At 36.2% G+C, this 19,584-nt stretch overlaps 1 protein-coding gene across 2 annotated transcripts in view; it reads right to left on the bottom strand.

The window, feature by feature from the left end:
• Nucleotides 1–323: 323 nt before the first annotated feature.
• The window catches only part of TTC27 (tetratricopeptide repeat domain 27), a 125,613-nt gene continuing 106,352 nt past the window's right edge, over nt 324–19,584 (bottom strand). For both annotated transcript variants that reach the window (XM_027735142.2, XM_039389477.1), the window contains 6 exons: nt 19,480–19,532; nt 15,318–15,483; nt 9,061–9,258; nt 5,501–5,612; nt 4,804–4,904; nt 324–1,206 (listed from right to left, as the gene is read on the bottom strand). In XM_027735142.2, coding sequence (XP_027590943.1) covers nt 1,084–1,206; nt 4,804–4,904; nt 5,501–5,612; nt 9,061–9,258; nt 15,318–15,483; nt 19,480–19,532 — 753 coding nt within the window. In that variant the 3' untranslated portion in view covers nt 324–1,083. The remainder of the gene's footprint in view (nt 1,207–4,803; nt 4,905–5,500; nt 5,613–9,060; nt 9,259–15,317; nt 15,484–19,479; nt 19,533–19,584) is intronic.

Here is a 19,584-nt window from a genome sequence, read left to right as displayed (position 1 = left end):
GGTGCTTCAAATCCAATTAATTGTTTGGTTTCCTTGTACCTTCTGACTTTTCTCTTCAGGGAGAATATTCTTACCATTCAGTAACAGCCCATACCACAGACTGTACAAATCCAGAATACAGATAACCATATTTTTGGAGACTGCATCATTCTTGTGAAGGGAAGAGCAAGCTAAAACCATGTAAGTGAGGAAATTATTTTGCACAGGTTTCTGGAAAACTCTGAAAAAAAAAGCAATTTTAAGCAGAGTAGTAGCAAAGATGCTTAAAAATGAAACCATGTAAAACCATCTAGATGAAAATAACTCACTAAGGTCTAGTCAGATTTAAATATTTTAGATTAGACTGCAGTTTTATTGCTGTGTCAGTGGGAAAATCGCCATGCCTATAAAAAGCCCAAATGAAGTGCCAGTCTATTGCTCATGGAACAAAAGTTATGTATATTTGAATAAACCAATACTGCTTTAAGTAATATGTTTGTAAATCCTAATGCAACAAACAGCCTGCCACTTCGACTGTATTACAAGAATAACAAAAAAGATTCAGTTCTTGCTCTCAGGACCCCACTCCCACCCTGTAATTAATTAACACCAAATTAAACTGGAAAGTGCCAGGACAACTTACCGAGCCACCTCAGGCCCCAGCCCTGCCCACAGCCCCCACAGCAGGCAGTAAGCTGAGCTCAGCTCCCACCTCTGCTGAGGAGGGATGCTTCTCCATCCCTCCAGCCCAGCACCTGCCCTCCTCCCTCAGGGCAACCTGGGTGGGGCATCCTGTGGCATCCCAGTGCCTGGGTGAGATGCAGGCGGAACTAATCCTCCATAATCGCCTTACAAATACCAGTAGCTCTCTTCCAGAAAATCTAGGGCTGAGGAACATGCAACTTTGTCAGACAGCATAGCCAGAAGAGAAAGAATCTTAGGCAGACTGAACTCTGAAGAAAGCTGACTGCAACAACAGCACTGTACAGAAAAATGTTTATTGCGAGTGTTGTTGTCTGAGAACTGCTACCATTTCATCAGCAAAAGCAGTGGCAAAAGAAACATGTCATTATTGTCCTCCTGTCACGAAATCTGGTCCATATGTCAGCACTGGTCTCTCAGTTGGTTGCTCAGTTCCTGAAGTTCAGCAATCATGTTGTCCATAGCTGCCACTTCATCAGCTATCTCACTGTGAACCTCATTACTTGTTACGTCTATGAAAAGTTGCTGCATGACAAAAAGAAATACTTATAAGTACTTTATAAATAAATACATACAGTTTCTCTATTTCAGTGTAGAGACAGAATACAGGAAGCTCATCACCACTATACTGCCTTTCATATTTTTGCTAACTACGATGGTACCTCTCTCTAATAAAAGGCTATTTTGTGGATAATTAACAGAAGGTGCACACACATACTCATATAGAGACCTGAAAGCTGTGTCACACATCTGATATTCTGCCAAAGGGGATGAATCCTCCTGTGGACACTGGGTTTCTGTTCTGACCTGACTGCCTATTGTAGGAAATGAATAGGACGGTTTTATTACAAGCAGGGGTTTCCATGGTTGCCTCATGTGGAGTTACCTGGAGGTCATTTTATCTGGGGAGTTGGGGAGCCATTTTGTGGCCAAGGACTGGTGAGCTGCTCACTGTTCCGCTACAGGGCTGCTTACAGTTACTTACTGTTGCTTACAGTTATGGTGTGAAGGTGGTCGGAAAGTATGAAAGGCAGTAAGACCAGTCTGGGCTCACTGGGACCAAGGGATCATGTGGCCAGGGGCAGGGAAACAACTTGGTAGGTTGGTTAAAACAACCAGTGGACTGCAAGAAGAAGACTATATCACCTTTTAAGGAAGAAAAGAGCGAGGCTTGGCATGGGAGGAGCAAGACAGTGGTTTGGTCACGAGTCCGGTGCACCCAGCACGGTGTTAATAAAGTTCTTTGTTTCACTTTATTTGGCTGTCTCCAAAATTTTAATTAGAGATATTTCTCACACCTATGCTGGCTCCTGATTCCGTTGAAAGTAAAGGACATTTTTCATGAAACTCAAAACATACTGTCACTGCAGTTTACAAGCCCATCTGCGGATAAATTAGTTGTGAACTTTAATGACCATTTTTCCCAGTGTCATATTTTGTTGCATAATTTTCTCTAAACTCTCAAATAAATACTTTTTGACATTTGATGTCCAGACATGCATGGGTGGAGACATTCACCTGCGCGTAATTAAGTTATAAAAGAGAAAACAAAACACTACAGAAAAATAAAAAAAAATTGTTCTTGAAGACAAAAAAAAAGCAGCTAACTTGTGAGCAATCATAATCATCATCTATTCACAGAAAAAGCAAGGGAGAGGACTGTTACATGGCTGGTCTAAAGCCTCGAGATATGCAAGCTCTGACGGGAGTTTTGTGCATGCGGCACCTGAACATGTTGCTACTGCAAGACCAGAACTCAACTAATTTGACTCAACTAATATTGAGGCTGCCTGAGGTATCACTCCACAAAAACATGGGGAAGGGGTGACACCCAAACATACATTTCCCCTTTATTATGTAAAGGGAGAGTGATTCACACTTCATTTGACTACATACAACAAAAAGCCTACATTTAGAGAGAAAAACAAACCAAGAAAAGAAAAGTTGCTCTGGAGTACATCTGTACATCATTATATCATCAAAGCATAATGGGACAATAAAGATACGCATACACACAAAAATGTTCTTAAAAGGCTTGAACCAAGGTTTTCAATGTGCCCCAAAACAGTGTTGTCACCAAAGAAAGGAACATCTTACATAACAATAGGAACATGTTCCCGCTACAAGTACAGAAACTCTTCTGACTTTCAGCCCCAAAATCTCACACTGGGAACATGATAGAAAAATTTGGTTCTTTCTGACTAAGACAGCTAAATAAATCAGCATAATATAATTACTTGTTCTGCCCCCCCTCCCCTCCAGTTAAAGAGATCTATTCATCCAGACAGCCTGGGGAAGTTTCATGCACCACCATTCTTTGGGCTTTGTGCCCCATGTTTCCCCAAAACAGTACCCACATTTCATGCACTTAGGATACATCTCCATAACCTTTCTCTTTTTCACAGACCCCACCTGTCAGATCCAAATGCTGCATGGGGGCAAGGGCCACAGCATGTGGCTGCCCAGAAGGCTCTATATAGAAAGAAGCCCATGAACAACATATTTTTGAGTTGCAGACTGGGGATGCATTTGCCAGTCCGGCACAACACCAGAGCTCAAATGTCAAAGATGGAGAGCCCAAGAAAGGCAAGAAGTCTGAGCAGCAACATTGTTTCACCTGTTAAAAAAACTACTGATTTGTTCCAATTGCATGCACTGACTACAACATTTTGGAATTTTATCTTTTAAAAGTTACTTTCACTGTTCTTTTATTTCTTCTGAAATCTTAACTAGTGAGTCTGCTCTTAGCCCATTTTTAAGTGCTTTTCTCTATTAAAAGAAAAACTGAAAAAAAATCCCATGCTCATATTGACTCACAGGGCAGCAAAAGGAGATGCTACAGTCAAGCTTGGACAGGCGTAAACAGTGCTAAACTGTTTGTTCATTGGAACTGACAGAAGATGACTGAGTTTTTGAACTACAACACACTTTGAAAATTCAATATGACTTCAAATTAAAAATAAGATGGCATCTTGAAAGGGATACAAAAACACTGATGTCATATAAACAGCTTAATCTCTAACATGTCAGTTTTCTGAGAAGTACCATAGAACTTAGAGGCAGCATTATCTGCCAATAGTATAGATGTTCTCTTTATTAGTGCCTTCAGAAATTAAGAGTACAATTTACTAGACTCATGCATTCCTTATCTTTCAGATACTGCATGATCTTTCATAATATAAACTATCTATACTTGCATTCTTATAATTTATGTCACATAGTCTTGTTTTCTGTACAGTAATACTCAGTCTATGCACTTAAAAAAAAACCAAAATCAAAATATATTTTGTGAGTCACACCAAAACATAAGTTGTGGCTTTTTTCAACACATTCCAAAGTCATACCTATGCCAGTATCTAAAAGCAGAGTTACAGATTCAGCTTGTGTCTGCTTATGTAACTTTCCTAGGCTTTTATCCTTAAAATTAAAGGACTTAAAAGAGAATGAACCAAGTTTAGCACACTGATGATTAATCAAGACTTTGTAACACAAGCACATGTTATAAAACTTATGCTCTATAATTCACAATCGCTAACCCCCCTCCACAGGCAGGAAGAATCCCTCTTTAAGACATGAAGTGTATTTTGAATGAAAACAGATGATTCAAATATGATGACAATTTCCAAGTAATTAATATCTGAATTGGTAGGGTAATGAGTTCTATCTTTTAATAAATAACTCTTTTTAAAACACTTCTAAGTGACACACAGTAGTTCTGACACATTTTGATTCTTTCTGCAGGTTTAGATCCACTCTTTCTGAGACTGCCCTGCCTCTCCCATGACCACTCACAGAAAAAGTAGGTCTTTGAAATGACTGATTTCTTTCAAATGCTCAGATCGGTTTGCCCAACACTTTAGGCAATATTCTAACTTACTCCAAAATGTCAATGCTGCCTCTTAAACTTATTTCAGTCAAAGCCCAGCAGGAAGAAGGGAAATAAAAGTTTACTTAAAACTGGAATCCTTAACAGCATAGAGATGAATATCCACCTGATGGTGCACTGAGATAGGCAGGTATTATTTGATCTGTAATTGATTCAAAACAGAGAAATGATTTCTGGCAACAGAACAAAGATTCCTAGCTTTCAAACAAAAATTCCTACCTTTCAAACATTCCTACCTTTGCTTTGGATGACAAGCCACGTAAGTTGAGCCGAGCTGAAGAAAGTATCTGCAAAGCTTCCTGATGATTAGATTTGTTCTTACTGCATTTTATAGCCACTAGAATCCAAATACAGAAGGACCCCAAAACAAAAAAGAATTATCATTCCAGCAATAATCTTTAAACAAAAACATTTAAAGATCTTGATACCCTCCATAGGCAATTTTTAAATGTAAAATCCCCAAAAAGAGACATGAAGAAAAAAAGTGCCAAGTAATTTTAAGAAGATAACTCTAAACTCAACAGGTATATGCATCCTTCTTAAACATAAATATCACAAAACAGTGAGTAATCTTACTAAGTCGAAGTCTCATCCATCTCCTGACTGGCACATTCAATCTAACAACTTATGTGAATATCTGAGGACTGAGATGAACTGCAGATGCAGTTTCCCTTGCATTATGAAGTTGCTAGATCATGAAATTAATTGATTCCATGATTACCAGTCATATGTTTACTGACTCACCCTACACAATTTCTGCCTCATTCCAAGTATATTTTTGTCTGCACTATCAGGATGATACTCTCTGTTACAGGACTCCCAATAGTAGGAATAAATGTAATGGGTAAAGGAGAATATTATTTTGCCACTAAGCTTAATAAATATTTGTTACACTATTCATGAGTAATGACATTTCTTTTCAGGTGAACATACCATGTGCAATCTCTATGGCTCCTTTTACCACCTCCTTAAAAGAAGAAACATCTTTCTCCCAATCACTTGATTGAATTTCACATTTATGTGCTTTAGTGAGACACTGCAGTGACTGTGAAGAGGAAAAAAAAATATCAATATGTGAGAAAACAAACTAGAAGACTACTTTAGTTTTGAGTATCTATGAAATTAATGGTCAACCTGGAAAATGAGTGTATCTTTACTATGCTTGATTTCCTGTGAGTTGGAGTACTGTCCTTCTCTGCAACAGTTAAGCGCCAGCTGTAACACAGATGTTCTTCACCAATATTGCATCTCAAGTATGAGTGGCATATAAAGTAACGTGTCTAATTCTTATCTTTTAAAAATCTGTCTAGACTGATGGATGTGACCCATGTTTGCCAACTCATCATAATTAAATGCACATGAAAAACAGAAAAATACTTGCATTCACACTTCAAATAGCAAATTTGTACCTAAAAAAATTATAACTGAATACATCAAAGCTTTCTTCCTGTGTATGTATTCTTGGCAAATAATATATTTTACAGACGCAGCTATTAGCTGCCTAACTGCTCTGGTCTCAGTGTGAACAGGAAAAATAAATGTACACAATACAGAAGGAGGGTCCCATCAAAGAAAAAAAAAAAAGAAAAACTTAAGCAAAAGAAATTAGTTTCTGTTTTAGAGTTTTGTTTTCTTTCTACAGCATCAAAAACGTGAAACAAATATATACCAGAAGCTACATGCATGGCTTGGTTCAATGAAAACTCTCCAGTTATCTTTTTGAAGAGTTTAAATATCATATAAAAGAATAACAAATTTTCAGTGTGGTACATACACATGAGCACAATAAAGACTTCTGAATTTGTGGGGTGTCACCCCAGAAGCTTCTACTCTCTCTCTCCCACTGGAGTTTCAATCACTATGGCACAGGGGACTGAACCACTCATGCTTTTGTAAATTGTGGTAAAGGGATATTAAGTCAAACTAGAGTGAATTATATATTTTTTTTCATAACAATCTAGGTTATAACTGGTAGCAGTTCTGGCCAGCAGAGGTAAGAACTTCCAAGAGAAGGAACAACAGTTTTTACAGCAGTCTGATTTCAGTCTGCACATGTCTGAGTCAGAGCAGCAAATGAGGGGGGTTTGCTGACAGATGTCAGGGAGGGGAAAGAATTCAAAGTCTTATGAGCTGTTTGTTTGCACTTCTGGAACCTAGATTTATCCTGAAAGGAAACAGTTATGAGCTGGGGAAAGTTCAAGGAACAGAGGGGTTTCATAGCCTTGGTATGTATCAGCAGGAAACTTGAAGGTTGGAAAGATTCCTTGGTGGGAAAGGTGTGGACTGGACTGCATTCAGCATAGGGAAGAGAGAAGTACTGAATGAGGTGGCAGTTCAGATACACTGAAGCATGAGAGTAAATATATGCTAAGGTAAAGAAAAAAAAATAAAACCCCCACAAACTCAACACTTCAGCAGTTTTACACTCCTAACTTGTAAACCTTGTCTGACTTTGATTCAATTTACAGAGCCTTGCTGCGAATTGTAAATGTAGTCTAGTGATTCATGTGGCATCAGCTATAGCAGCAGAGCAGAAAATTAAAAAAAAAAAACAACCAAGCCACCCTTTACAATAGCCAGGCATACAAGATTGCTCTTTCAAATGCAATGTGAGGAACTAAATTGGTTAAATATAATTAAACCTGCACTATATAAGGTGCAGAATAGAAGAGTATGGAGTAAAGGTCAAACCCTACATTTGTAAGGAGGTACACGACACTATTAAAGATCTCTTCCATATCTTTGTCTTATGATGCCACAATACAGTAAATAGGGTCCTTTCAGAATTCATTGAACTTTTGCATTATAAATGTGGGTGGAAAACCGCAACTCTACATCTAGAATTTTTCTATAGACAGCTATATGCACTGAATATCTGACTGACACATGATGGTGCCTACGGCAGTGAAGCAAACAAATACTGGTTTTATAATTTTTACTTCATAATATGATATCAGAAATCAGTGATTATTCAGCGTTTTGAAAACAACTTTTTACACTGTAAATTAATGTATACTGTGGCTGTAGGCAGTTTTGCTCTCTCATGGTCTGTATCTATGGTACCGTCATACCAGGATATTTAGATACACACGCAAGCACACCTTAAGTATTTATAAACATCATTCTGTCTTGCAGGGGCTGTAAGCATGTTCCATAACCAGTCTGATTAGGAAACACAGTTTAAGTCCTGTCTACTCTACAAATTGAAACCACGTTTTTAACTCGGTTAGTAAAAAATACTGTGATGTAACCAGATTCTGAAATTATTACATTTATAGTATAGACAGGGCCTCTACTCCTTTGCATGTCTGAGTAAGAGTTTGAGGATATATTACAGGATATTGCAGTGTCTGTATTTCTGAATTCTAAGTAGGCCAAATCCCTTTTACTTCAGCTGTAAAGAAAAAGAGGGAAGGAAAAAAGGTAAGAATTGGAGATAGACAGTAGCAATGACAAAACAAGGCTTTTCGCAGGGCAAAGCACAAAAAGACAACGAGTATGGCCCAAATTATTTTAAGCTAAAGCCCACAGTCATACAATTTGTAGGCCCAACCATCTTCCTAATATGCCTGACATCAAGCAACATGCAATCCTCTAGACAGACATTTTTGCCTAGGCCAAAGGCATACCCTGCTTAGGGAACACATACTGAAGCCAACCTTGCGTATTTTCAGCTTCAGTGAAGATCTGACAACCCGTAAGTATTTTTGGAGTGTGCAAAGCTATTTGAATTTTGGAAATTTAATATCAAACGCAAAGCACATTCAAGCATGCAACAAAATAAACACTCCTAGCAGTGCAGAGTGGTTACTTTGGAAATGCAATCAATTTGACTCCCTAGGAAGCAATAAGGACAAGAGATAGAAGTTAATATAGCAAAACCAGCAACAGGTAAAGAGAAACCAATGGTTCAACAGAATGAATACTGTTATTTAATTCCATTTTAAGCTAATTAAGGCCAAAACATTTTTTAATCTGGGAACTCCAACTGTAGTATAGAGTATTTTAAATGCATTTTCCCTTACTGATTGCAAAGTAGAATACAGATGGCTTATGCTGCCACTGGATCATGCTTTTAAGACCCATTTTTTTTTCAGAAGTTGTAATATCTTGTCTCCAGAATCAAAGATTCCAATTAAAAAAACCCCCCAAACCCACACCACCATTAGATTACAGACATTAGATTGTTGCCAACAGAAGTTTCAGAATACAAATCCAGGACATATGCTATGAGATGCTTGAAAATGAAACGCTGGGGAAAAAAAGAGATTTTTTTTTTTAATGCACAAAAACTGATGTAAAACATCTTGCTCCTGTTGTAACAAAAATGTGTGCTGTAGGAACATGAAAAGCAGAAAATGAGCTTATAAAAACACTAAAGCAAAGTACGTCTGGAACAAGAGCATGTTTTACTATAGCAAGCACTACAGTTTGTTAGAAAACAGAAGGTTTCTATCAGAAGTGTAAAAAGTTATACCTCACAACACATTTACCTTTTCAATATCTTCCCCATTATCATTCTCTCCATTTCCATAAAGTTGGGCATAAAGTCTCCAGATGGCCCCATCATTTGTTACTCGTGAAGTGACCCTGCCCAAGAGCTCTTGCAATTTTCCCTTCAATCCACTTGCTGCATCTCCAGCACGATCTGCCATACCATCCACTACTGCTCTGACCAGAATAGCCAGCACCTTAAAAAAGCGGTAGGAGAGAGTTTTTATTTCAACTCAAATCAACATCAATATATATAATGGCATATTTGGTCCCTCCTAATGGTTCAGTAAAAATACAAATATAGTACCATATGACAAGTAGAGAATTTACTTAGAAATACATTATTAACGGAGTAATTCAACTGATTAAAAATCTCATCTATAAGATTCTATGTTGGTGAATATAAAGAGGTCAAAGACCTAAGGCAGAATTTTGGGTTACCTGAACAGGCTTGTGTGACAAGCAATGGTATAGGAATTCTGGCAGCATCCAAAAGATAATTTCATCTCATAATACAGTTCTAAAAAGATGAGTAAAGAGGCTGAATCAAATTAATTCAGGTAATGGAAGACATTGTTGCTTACAGGACCTCTATTTAACTACCTGCAGAAAGTGAAAGATGTACAGTGGGTAAGATGGAAACTGAAATGTAACTGAATATCACCTTGGGAATCTCTGTTTATAATGCACTTCTGGTAAATTACTAGCCAAGTCAGTTCCATCAAACTCTTTTACAAGCATGTGTAGCTGCTGGTGAACTCAATGGGAGCTTGGTTTTGCATGTATGAAATGCTACATAATACCAGGTGTCCCTGGAAAAATTGTGAGTCTTCATGTCCCAAACTGGACACTGAAAATTAGAAAGCAGTTTCACTTTGCCTCAGTTCCTTCTCAATAAAATGAGAAACTGCACATGTAAATTGAGACGTGGTGAATTAGAAGAAAATAAAACCCAGAAAAGCTGTGGCTTATTAAGTGAGTAACACCTGTTCTGTGAAATGCATGAGACACAGAGACTGGGGAAGAAATAAGGATAAAAACAAAATGAAAGTCTCATGAGGCATGCATTGAAGATAGGCCAGTAAAAGTCACACAAACACCTTCATACTGGTACTTCCTAACTTGTGTGTCTGTCATTTGGCAACTTTAATGTTTCAACATTTTTGTCCATGTGATACTAATACTTACAATGAAATCACATCAATAGCAATATTAATATCAAGATAGTAATAAAATGAATGTCAAAGATGACCTGTGATTAGTCACAAACCACAGAAACATACCACTGCTCTAGTAAAAGCAGGATGGGGTTCATCCTCACAAATCAAGATGCAATTCACTGGCAGAAAACAATATAAAAATTATGACAGTATCTAAGTATATTACACTTAAAATTCAAACATATGCAGTTTAGCATTTGTGGTATGTCATTTCCTAAACCAATTTTTCTTCTATAGAACGACTGAATTACAATGCATCCCCAAAAATAGTAAGTTTTTATCAGATACAGGAAATCTTTGACAGAACAACCCAAATCAATCAAAAAGGCAGAAACTGTTATTAATAAATACATGTAATAGGAAAAGTGAAAATAATTATACATCTACCTGGTATCTTTTCACAGATGATACAATATCATAGTAGCATCTGTACATCAGCTAAAGACTTCCTCCCTTTTCCCTGCCAAAACCATAACAGCAGCTTATAGCCTTTATAAAATTATATGACAATCTGGCTGTTCTTTCTTTTATTTTCTAGTGCTCTTATGAGTCACTTTAGATAATAGAAAATATGATCAACTATTAATAGTCCCAAAGTTCTGAAATTCATATTATATTAATGATTCGGAATGAGGGGCGAAACCCCATTATTAAATGAATCAGGTCTTAGCAAAACACCAACAAGTGTTGATATTTCCATTACTACAGCATTGTAATAAAAAAAAAAAAGAGGTGTAAGAAGAAATATTCAACTGTGTTCTCTTTTGACAAGGAACAAGAACTGGTCCTGAGGATTCATACATAGATGTATGACTTGTCAGTTTAACAAAATATTTACTCAAAGTCAAAAAAGTTACTTCGCATAAACATCATGTGTAGTCATAAAAAGTTTTAGAGCCAATGATATTTTGGTTGCACATGAAGAAAAAAATTTCCTTAGTCAGTAGGATTTAGCAACTGAAAAATTATCCGTATTCTCATAGAGTTCTGGCTTTGCTTACACTTTCATCGTAACAATCCATCTCCTTTTTCCGTGTAAGCTTTAGCACTACAGCAGTGAAAATGAAACTAGTGTCAAAACCTGGATTAAAGGGCCCATTAAACAGTAATGAATCATTAATGCTTGGTTGTGCCCAGTTCTTAAATGAAGTTATTTCAAACTGCAAGTGAATTGTCCTAATCATCAAAAAGTATTTAGCACTGTAGCAGAGCTTTCCATTTTAGATGGTTGTCCTAAGTATTAAAATTTGTATCTTTGAGAAATTTTGAACTGCCATATATACTAAACTACTAAAGCAATGCTCTGTTACCCAGGATCTCAAACAAGCAGTAGAGCGTTTTTTGTTTATTTGTTCATTTGGGTTTTTTTCATGTCTCTTTTAATGAACTGGGTTCCATATGACCACTGAGCAGGGTTTGTGTTTAGTATGACATCACACTATCTGCATTCCTCCTTCTCCTTTGCTTTTGTAAATAATGTGTGTTCACTAAAAAACTGAACAAAAGACACCACAAGACAAAACCTTCAAAACAAACCAAATAATTTATAAATGCTGTGATTGTCACCAGTTAATCTCATTTCACAATTGTTCTCCAAACAACTCCTTTCATATAAAAATTCTCTTGGTCAAACCATTTTTAGAAGCTTCCCTAATACTAATCAAACTTGACAGTGCTCAAGAAAGAAGAAAACCCTCAGACACCAGATCCAAAACAACAAATCTGCAGTCTGTGAGCCCTCCCTGCACCCCTTCCAAATGAAAGGTTTTAAAATAAAGATAATTGTCATTAGTGAGCCACTTAAAAGAAACAGAGCTCCAGAAATTTTTAATTCCTACCCCCGCTTTTCAAAATCCCTTGGAACATGTCCTTGTGGCCTTTTGTTAGAAACGGTTTGGCAACACAAACCACTGAAACGAGGATGTTACTTAATGTAGAGCTTAAGAGAAAAACTTTGCTAGAACCTGAAAAACACAGAACTGCAAAGTGGAACGCTTTGTCCATACTTCTGCATTTGTATTCTTTGTCAGCACATGATGAAGACTTGGTTTCTGAAGCAGTGCATCAACACAGCTTTTCCACCCACAAAATAGCTTTGTTATTCACCAAACTGCAACTTTCCAAGTAAAAAAGGTTGACTGCCTCACGCATGTGACAAAAAGTAGTATGATGAGCAGTTGCAAAAATGTTTCAGGTATATTTACTACCTCATACTAATAATTCAGAGACTAAATTGATGATTACAACAAGTAAGGCTTTTTCCTTGGGTACTTTTTAGTGACTGGTCTACCAGTGGAAACTACAGATAATTCAGTGAGCCTTCGCATGTTATTACATAACATGTATATTAAAGGTTTTCCAGGTATATTTCTCAGGAGGTTCATGAACATTAAAAGAAATATGGAAGTGTGAAGAATTTTAAGAACCAGTAAGGAGGGAAGGTAAAAAGGCATGCTTTTAACATGTATGTGGAATGCTAGGAAATTGAGACCTTTGAAACTATGTCCTTTGTTGTAATATTCTATTGCATTGTTTCTTCTTTATAAAGAGCCCTTTAGCGTTCAATTCTGTCTGCAGAATCTGTACATACATATCTTCAAGCCTCATGACATTGTTAAATTACTAGAATAGCTTAGAAGCAAATTTTCCCAGGTCTTCTGTACTCAGAAGAGTGTGAAAAAAGACACCAACGGCCTAACAGAAATTCTACATGAAGACCTGAATGCTTTACTGTTATTAGAAGAAATTAGCGATTTTTAAAAATATGACTTCATACTATTCTGAAATAGTCTGATGTAACTACAGAAATCAAGGACATTTCGAATTATATCTTCAATTGCATACTTGTAATTGATGCATTCAGTCTCACAAGGGGTATTCTGCAACAATGATTATGCTAAAAGCAATTAGTCACTGGCTTTCTGTTTTCACAAAGAACCAGAATGGATAACTCAACTTGTTTCTTTCAGTTTCACGGATATTTATTTTATTTCAATTCCTACCTTCTTTCTCACCACTATGCCATCTAGCTTAGTAGTCTGTCAATAAAAATCTATGATGACTACAAATACTAAATATAACCTGAGAGAAGATCATACTATGCTGCATGGAAACAAAGGTGTAGGTTTCCATGTACTCATGCTTATGATTTTACATTGCTAAAACACAATTGCACAAGGCAGTTATACTGATGATGTCTAAAACAATCCAGTTGGCAAACTGGAGAGGCTTAGCAATTAATCGTGAGCTCTGTAAACAATCTCAGCACAAGCTTTTATTTTTATATGCTTTTTTGTTTTGCTACAGAAATGCTCTTCTCTTCCTTGTAAGAAAATTGATTAAAGTCTTTCTGAAATTCTTTAATGAGGCTCTGAGGTTTTTCTTGGCAAAACAGTAAAATCCTTCTAATTGAGGAAACTGTATTACAAGTTACAATGAAACCCATAAAACACTTCACATATCAGAAGTCAAAGTTAAAATTAGGATGAAAAAAAATGTAGGAAGGAGAGCATATATATGCTTCTGTAAAAATGATAAAAGTTAAATGAGAACAAGATGACAAATGAGTTATACAACAAAAATAGAAATTTAGCGCAAGCAATATCCCCAAATATTTTAACAAAATATACTACATAGAATCTGATGAATAACAGTAATAGGAGTCTGTATCATCTAAAAATATTTAAAATGGGCAAATACATGTAGAAGGTTCTATTCCTAGTCAGCTGTCAATCTGTTTAAAATAATACAGTACACCACCCCTAGAAATGCTATTTAAACTAACAATTGAGAAAAAAATTCATTGAAAAAAGCCAACCATCTACAAGATGTTCCATGACAGGCCCTACCAGTACTACAATACTGTAGCTGTAAAACACACTAATCCTTATCACTTAAAGACTATTTTCCATAGACATTTTTTAGTGCAAAGAGAGTAAGACCTTTAATGTTAGCTATATCAAACCTAAAAGATTTTATTAAGATAGAATGTTATCCTGTGCATGATTGGCTTTATAGTAGTAAGTACTGCAGTCACATACAACTTGTTATTAAAAACTATTCTGAAAAAAGTGTTCTGTCTCCCATGAACAAACGAGATGTTTCCACAATCGTAACTAATTCTGTCTGTCTGTTCTCTCTACTCATCACTGGACTCAAATTCACAAGATCCAGGAAAGTTATTTTTTATGGGACAAAAAACCAAAAGGTACGCCCGGGTTCCATGACCAGCAGCAGCTGGTTCCTCTTACCCTGGTACTATACACAATCTCCCTAAGAACCCGTAAGCTTTTAAACCGGATCTGTTAAGTTTGCAAGGGATTTTGAAGGTGTTTCACTACTATGCTTAAGAGATTCTTTGGCTTGCCTTTCAGATTCACCTTGCTGTTTTCACTGAGTGTACAGAACACTCCTTGAATCAGAACCTGGTTTCAGGCAAGGTAACGTCACAGCTGAAGCTGTTCAAGTAGGTTCTCTGGATTTTGTCGAGAGCGTACATTTACAAACACAAAACTTAACTGAACTTAACTGAACTACAGTGAAAGATGAGCAAAAAATACCTCTTCTATTTTTCTTTATTCTGGTTATTAAGAATCAATGTTATGATTTTAATGCATTCAATTTACTTTCAGAGGCTCATTTGTGGAATTTTCAAACACATGGAAAAAGATTACCTTTTTTTAAACTAAATAATTTATATTATTTCTGATACTGAGACATGTGGGAACAATATGGAAAGAGGGAGTTATGCATAGTGTTTCATATAAAAATAGATCTTAAAACTGCAGGGCTTGTCCTTTGAAGAAGTCTGCAATCTGCAATCAGGATGCAAAGGTTTTTGGTTTTGTCCATTTTTATTTTAAACATTTATTCTTACAGTACAAATCTCCAAAAATTAAATCACTTGCCAACATAACTTCACTGGTATGCATACTGTCATTACTGATACCACTATCAGTAGCTATCAGCAATCTCTCTCTGTCTCAGAAGAAAAAGTACTGAACATATAAGATGACTAAATATGAAAACTTCCTGACCTGTGTATCCTTGTACTTTTCTCTTAAGTCCATGAGCCGGTGATAAGCTTTAATTGCCTCTGAAAACTCTCCAACATCTGTACTGGTGAGAAGATAGTTCTCCCATATTTGCCAGTGCTCAAAGTTGCACTTGAGAGCTTCTTGGAGGGTTCGAAATGCTTTGATCCTAATCAATAATAAAAACAGAATAGAAATTAAGATTCTATATTAAATCTTGATTATAGAAGATTTCTAGACTAAAATTAGTTGGCATTCTATCAAATAGAAAGCTGCTTATTTAAAAAAATACATTTAGAAAACAGTGCAACGTAAAAGCTATTGTTCATCATTTACAATATTGATAATCCCTTAATCTCTTTTGCAAATTACTTTCTATCAGTTCACTCAAAACAGTACACTCTGTATTCTGAACTATGTAATTTTTGTTAGCTCTCATAATTATTTTTTGACAAAAATTCATCATAATTGAGCCATCTATGTCATTATTTTCCTTTCTGAATTTTTAACTGAAACCATCAGAAAACAATCTTACTCATGCTGCAGTTCTAATAAACATTGAAAACCAGAAAATCACTGAGTTCATGGCAGATGCAGAATGGTACTGACTTATTTCATCACACAGAAGAAGGTTACTTAACAGCTTTTTGTGATTTATTTTAAACATTTGCACATGGTAAACATGCATGTCCACTGCACAGAAGCTCTGCATTTTTAACTGGTTTTTTCCTTAGGTCAGCTGGAAGGTTTACTTACACTCTCTGCTCCCTGATGCTGCATTGCTCAGTACAAATGTGTCAGAGTAGCCCAAACACTATTAGGGGTCCTTCTCCAAAGGTGCTGTCCAGTGAACCATCTCACAGGAGCAGGAGAAGGTTTTATGGAATAAAGGTGGAAAGCACAATTCCTATAAAATCACTATCAAGTTACAAAGCATCTTTCTTTTTTCATATGGATCCACTGCAGGCAACTCTTGACCATTCTCTTACTAAAATAGAGAAGTAATGGCATTCTCTGGTAAGCAACGTGCCATCTGAAATATATGTTGGTAAGGTCTGTGTGCTTACTGTTTAAAGCTTTAAACATATTGCCAAAAGTTGCAACAAATGTGAAACTTTAAAAAAAGCTTTGCTGGAGAATTGCAATTATATGGTTCTTTCTAAGAGACCAAAGTGTACTCTCAGTTGGACAGTCATGATAGGTAAAAAAAAAGCCAAAAAGGAATAGATTCCTTTAAATAAAAACTTGAAACAGAGTTCTCCTGGGTTGGTAAAAAAAAATCTAAATTGGGAAGACATGACAATAAATCTCTTTTTAATAAATATCGAATAAAGATGGCCTGTTATCAAAACTTGCAGTTCACTTCCTCTATTCTACTGCTTGAGTAAGTTGTTAAAAGTGTTGTCTCTAAAGAAAGCCCAAAGAAATTGTTGGTTGAATTTCAAAAAGAGGGTCCAAGAGAGTGTAAATATCTCAGCCAGGAAAAGGTAATATCTAACTAGTTGATCAGGCCATTAAAAGCTTGGAATGGTTAGGCCAGGGAAAAATGCCAATAACTGCCAATCTAAGCCCTCAATATTAAAAAAGTTACTAAATACACATGAAGAGAGTAGATTGCTAGAACAAAATTATGTAAGGAAAACAGGTAATTTGGCATAGCTACAGCAGAACAGTCTGCAGGCAGGATCTTCCCGTGTTCACTCCTTTCTTCTTTCTCTTCCTGATATATTGATAGACATAATGCTGATGAGTAAACGTACTAACAGTTGACTCTCCTCCACTGCTAACAGATTCACTTCACTAAGAGATTTTAGACCCTGATTTTGACAGATTGTATTAGAAAAGAACAGAGACCTGCTCCTTCCTCTGTGGATTTTGCTACAATGAAAGCTGGGATCTGCCACAGCTCTCTGACAGGCTGGAAGATGCTCTGCCTGACTGATGTACCCCATAGAGAAACTGTTTCTGCAACTGCTCGTCAGCATCTGCAGGATTAGCCTGCATCATCTGTCCTATTTTCCTAAAAAAGTTAATAAGTTCTCAGAAGGGCAGACGCCAGTAAGAAGCAAATGTGAAATGTAATCAAGATACCAAAGGGATGGGATGGAAGACGTATTTCACAGATCGTCACTCTCATGATGCCAATAAAGCCATCTAGATTCTCAAAACAAATCCCCTATGTATTTAATGTATTTTATGTATGAGTTAAACCAACTCATACCCAAACAGGAAACAGTAGCTGCATCAATGCATTATCCTGTCTCGGAAACCAGGAATCTTTCACCCAAAGGACAAAGGGTCAGTTCCAGTTTCAGTTTGTTCTGACAAATCCAAGACCTAGATTTCAAGGACCTCCTGGTACCCAAGGAATTTCTTCTGGTAAACCAAATCACAGAGTCTGTTTTCATCACAACTAATTTTTCTGAAGGAAATTCAGAATACACAAAACTTGTGGAGTCTTATAAAGCAAACAACCTCAAAACACAACAAAACCCCTTTCCTTTGGGTGTTAGCAAATTGTTTGCATACGCTTTTCATAAAAGCGTAAACATTTTATATTTGTCTGTTGTATGAGACTCTGTCAAGACTTGGCCAAATGTGCAATGCATTAGTGGGCCTGATTTAACAGCGTGGCTGGAGTAAAGCTTGATTTTTTTGAGGGAGTGAAAGAAAACAATTAAATATTTTACTTTGTTTTCCTTTTTTAAATCCTCACTCAATTTTAGTTTTTTTTTGCTGGCAGGTTTGAAAAATAAGTATTTAAACTTTCACCACCACTCAGTCCCCCCCATAAATTGTTCTGAAATGTACTGCTATAGATATTCTCTGTTTTGGGAGTGAGTTAAATGAGCTCATACAAAGTCTTGGTCTATAAGTGACTACATGAATAATCAAAGAAGTTGCTATTCTACTTCAAATACAAGCCACACTTGGATACCAGCATGTAGTACTGACATAAAATTTACTGTACAGTCCTATCCCACGTGTTTCGTGGGGGAAAAAAGCGCAGAAACATGCCCCCCTTTACTGCTTTTGATACTATATCAAATAGATTACAAGTTTCGTATGTATTTAGCATATTAGATCACAAGAATAGATTAACAAGAATAAAATTCAACCAATAAAATGAAACTAATCACTCAGTATTTTCTCAGCCTTCTAGCAGATGGACAGAAAAATTACTTTGATTAAAGATACGTTTATGAAACAGGCATAAGGCAGTACACTGAACGTATGACATTTTGAACTTTATAGAAAAGGAGCAATCAATCACGTCATCCAAGACAATGAATTGGGGATACTCAAGGCACTGATGAAGACGAAAGGAACTACTGAAAAGTTAAAACAAGCTCTTGATTTCTATTACTTCTTAGCCTTGTGTAGTTATTCTAACCTTTATTTTCTCCTCCCTCCTGCTCCCATTAGCATATCAATCTCTTGATTTCATTTGTGATATTACTTCCCACTATGTATGTTTATAAATTAACCCTTTTTTGTAAATTTACTATTCTTTCTCTTTTTTTAGTTTGCCTCCAGACTGCATAACCATATAAATTGATGTCAGATTTTGAATAGAGGTTTTAAAAATAATTTATCTTATTCTTTTGTTTCATTCTTTGGGGACAAGTTATAATGTGAAAATTCTTAAATATTAAGTTCTTTCAGGTAAACTTTTATTACATTGAGTTGAAATCCAAAGAGGGAAAAGAACAAGCAAGCTAGCATGTGTGCAGACTTCCATCTGCTTTTGTAATACAAAAACCAAACTGTCTGGTTTTCCCTTAAATCTACTGAGAATAATATACTATGAAATTACATAGGTCTGAATGTACAGTTTGCTTGAAATGGACCTATCTTCTTAGCTTCATAGTCAAATCAGTTTCCAATTTTATTATGAATGTTTTGCACTGGTTGTACTTACTACATCATAAAAACTTTTAACAAGAAAACACAGTAGAGAGAGGCTGCTACTTGTATAAAGCTTATGAAGCTATTTCCTGTGAAATGAAATAGTTACCAGTGACTTAACCAGGGAGAGGGAACTGAAGGGCTAAGAATTACAAAATATGAGGTAAGCACCTTATAAGAATAAAAACCTTAATGTCAAAAAAAAAGGAAATCTCAGTTATTTGACAGTATCTTCTAATCCTTTTGACGTACTTACTTCTGTTTTAATCTGATATAAGCAGTTGATAAATTGTTCCAGGCCTCAGCATTCTAGAATGATAAAAGAAATACCAAAAAATTTATGCACTTATATTGTGCTTAC

The sequence above is a fragment of the Pipra filicauda genome, unplaced genomic scaffold (genome assembly GCF_003945595.2).
Source record: "Pipra filicauda isolate LSUMZ 115617 unplaced genomic scaffold, ASM394559v2 scaffold72_size3293161_pilon, whole genome shotgun sequence".
Classification (NCBI taxonomy): Eukaryota; Metazoa; Chordata; class Aves; order Passeriformes; family Pipridae; genus Pipra; species Pipra filicauda.
The sequence above is the reverse complement of the archived record's forward strand: the minus strand, read 5'-3'. Positions and strand labels throughout refer to the sequence as shown.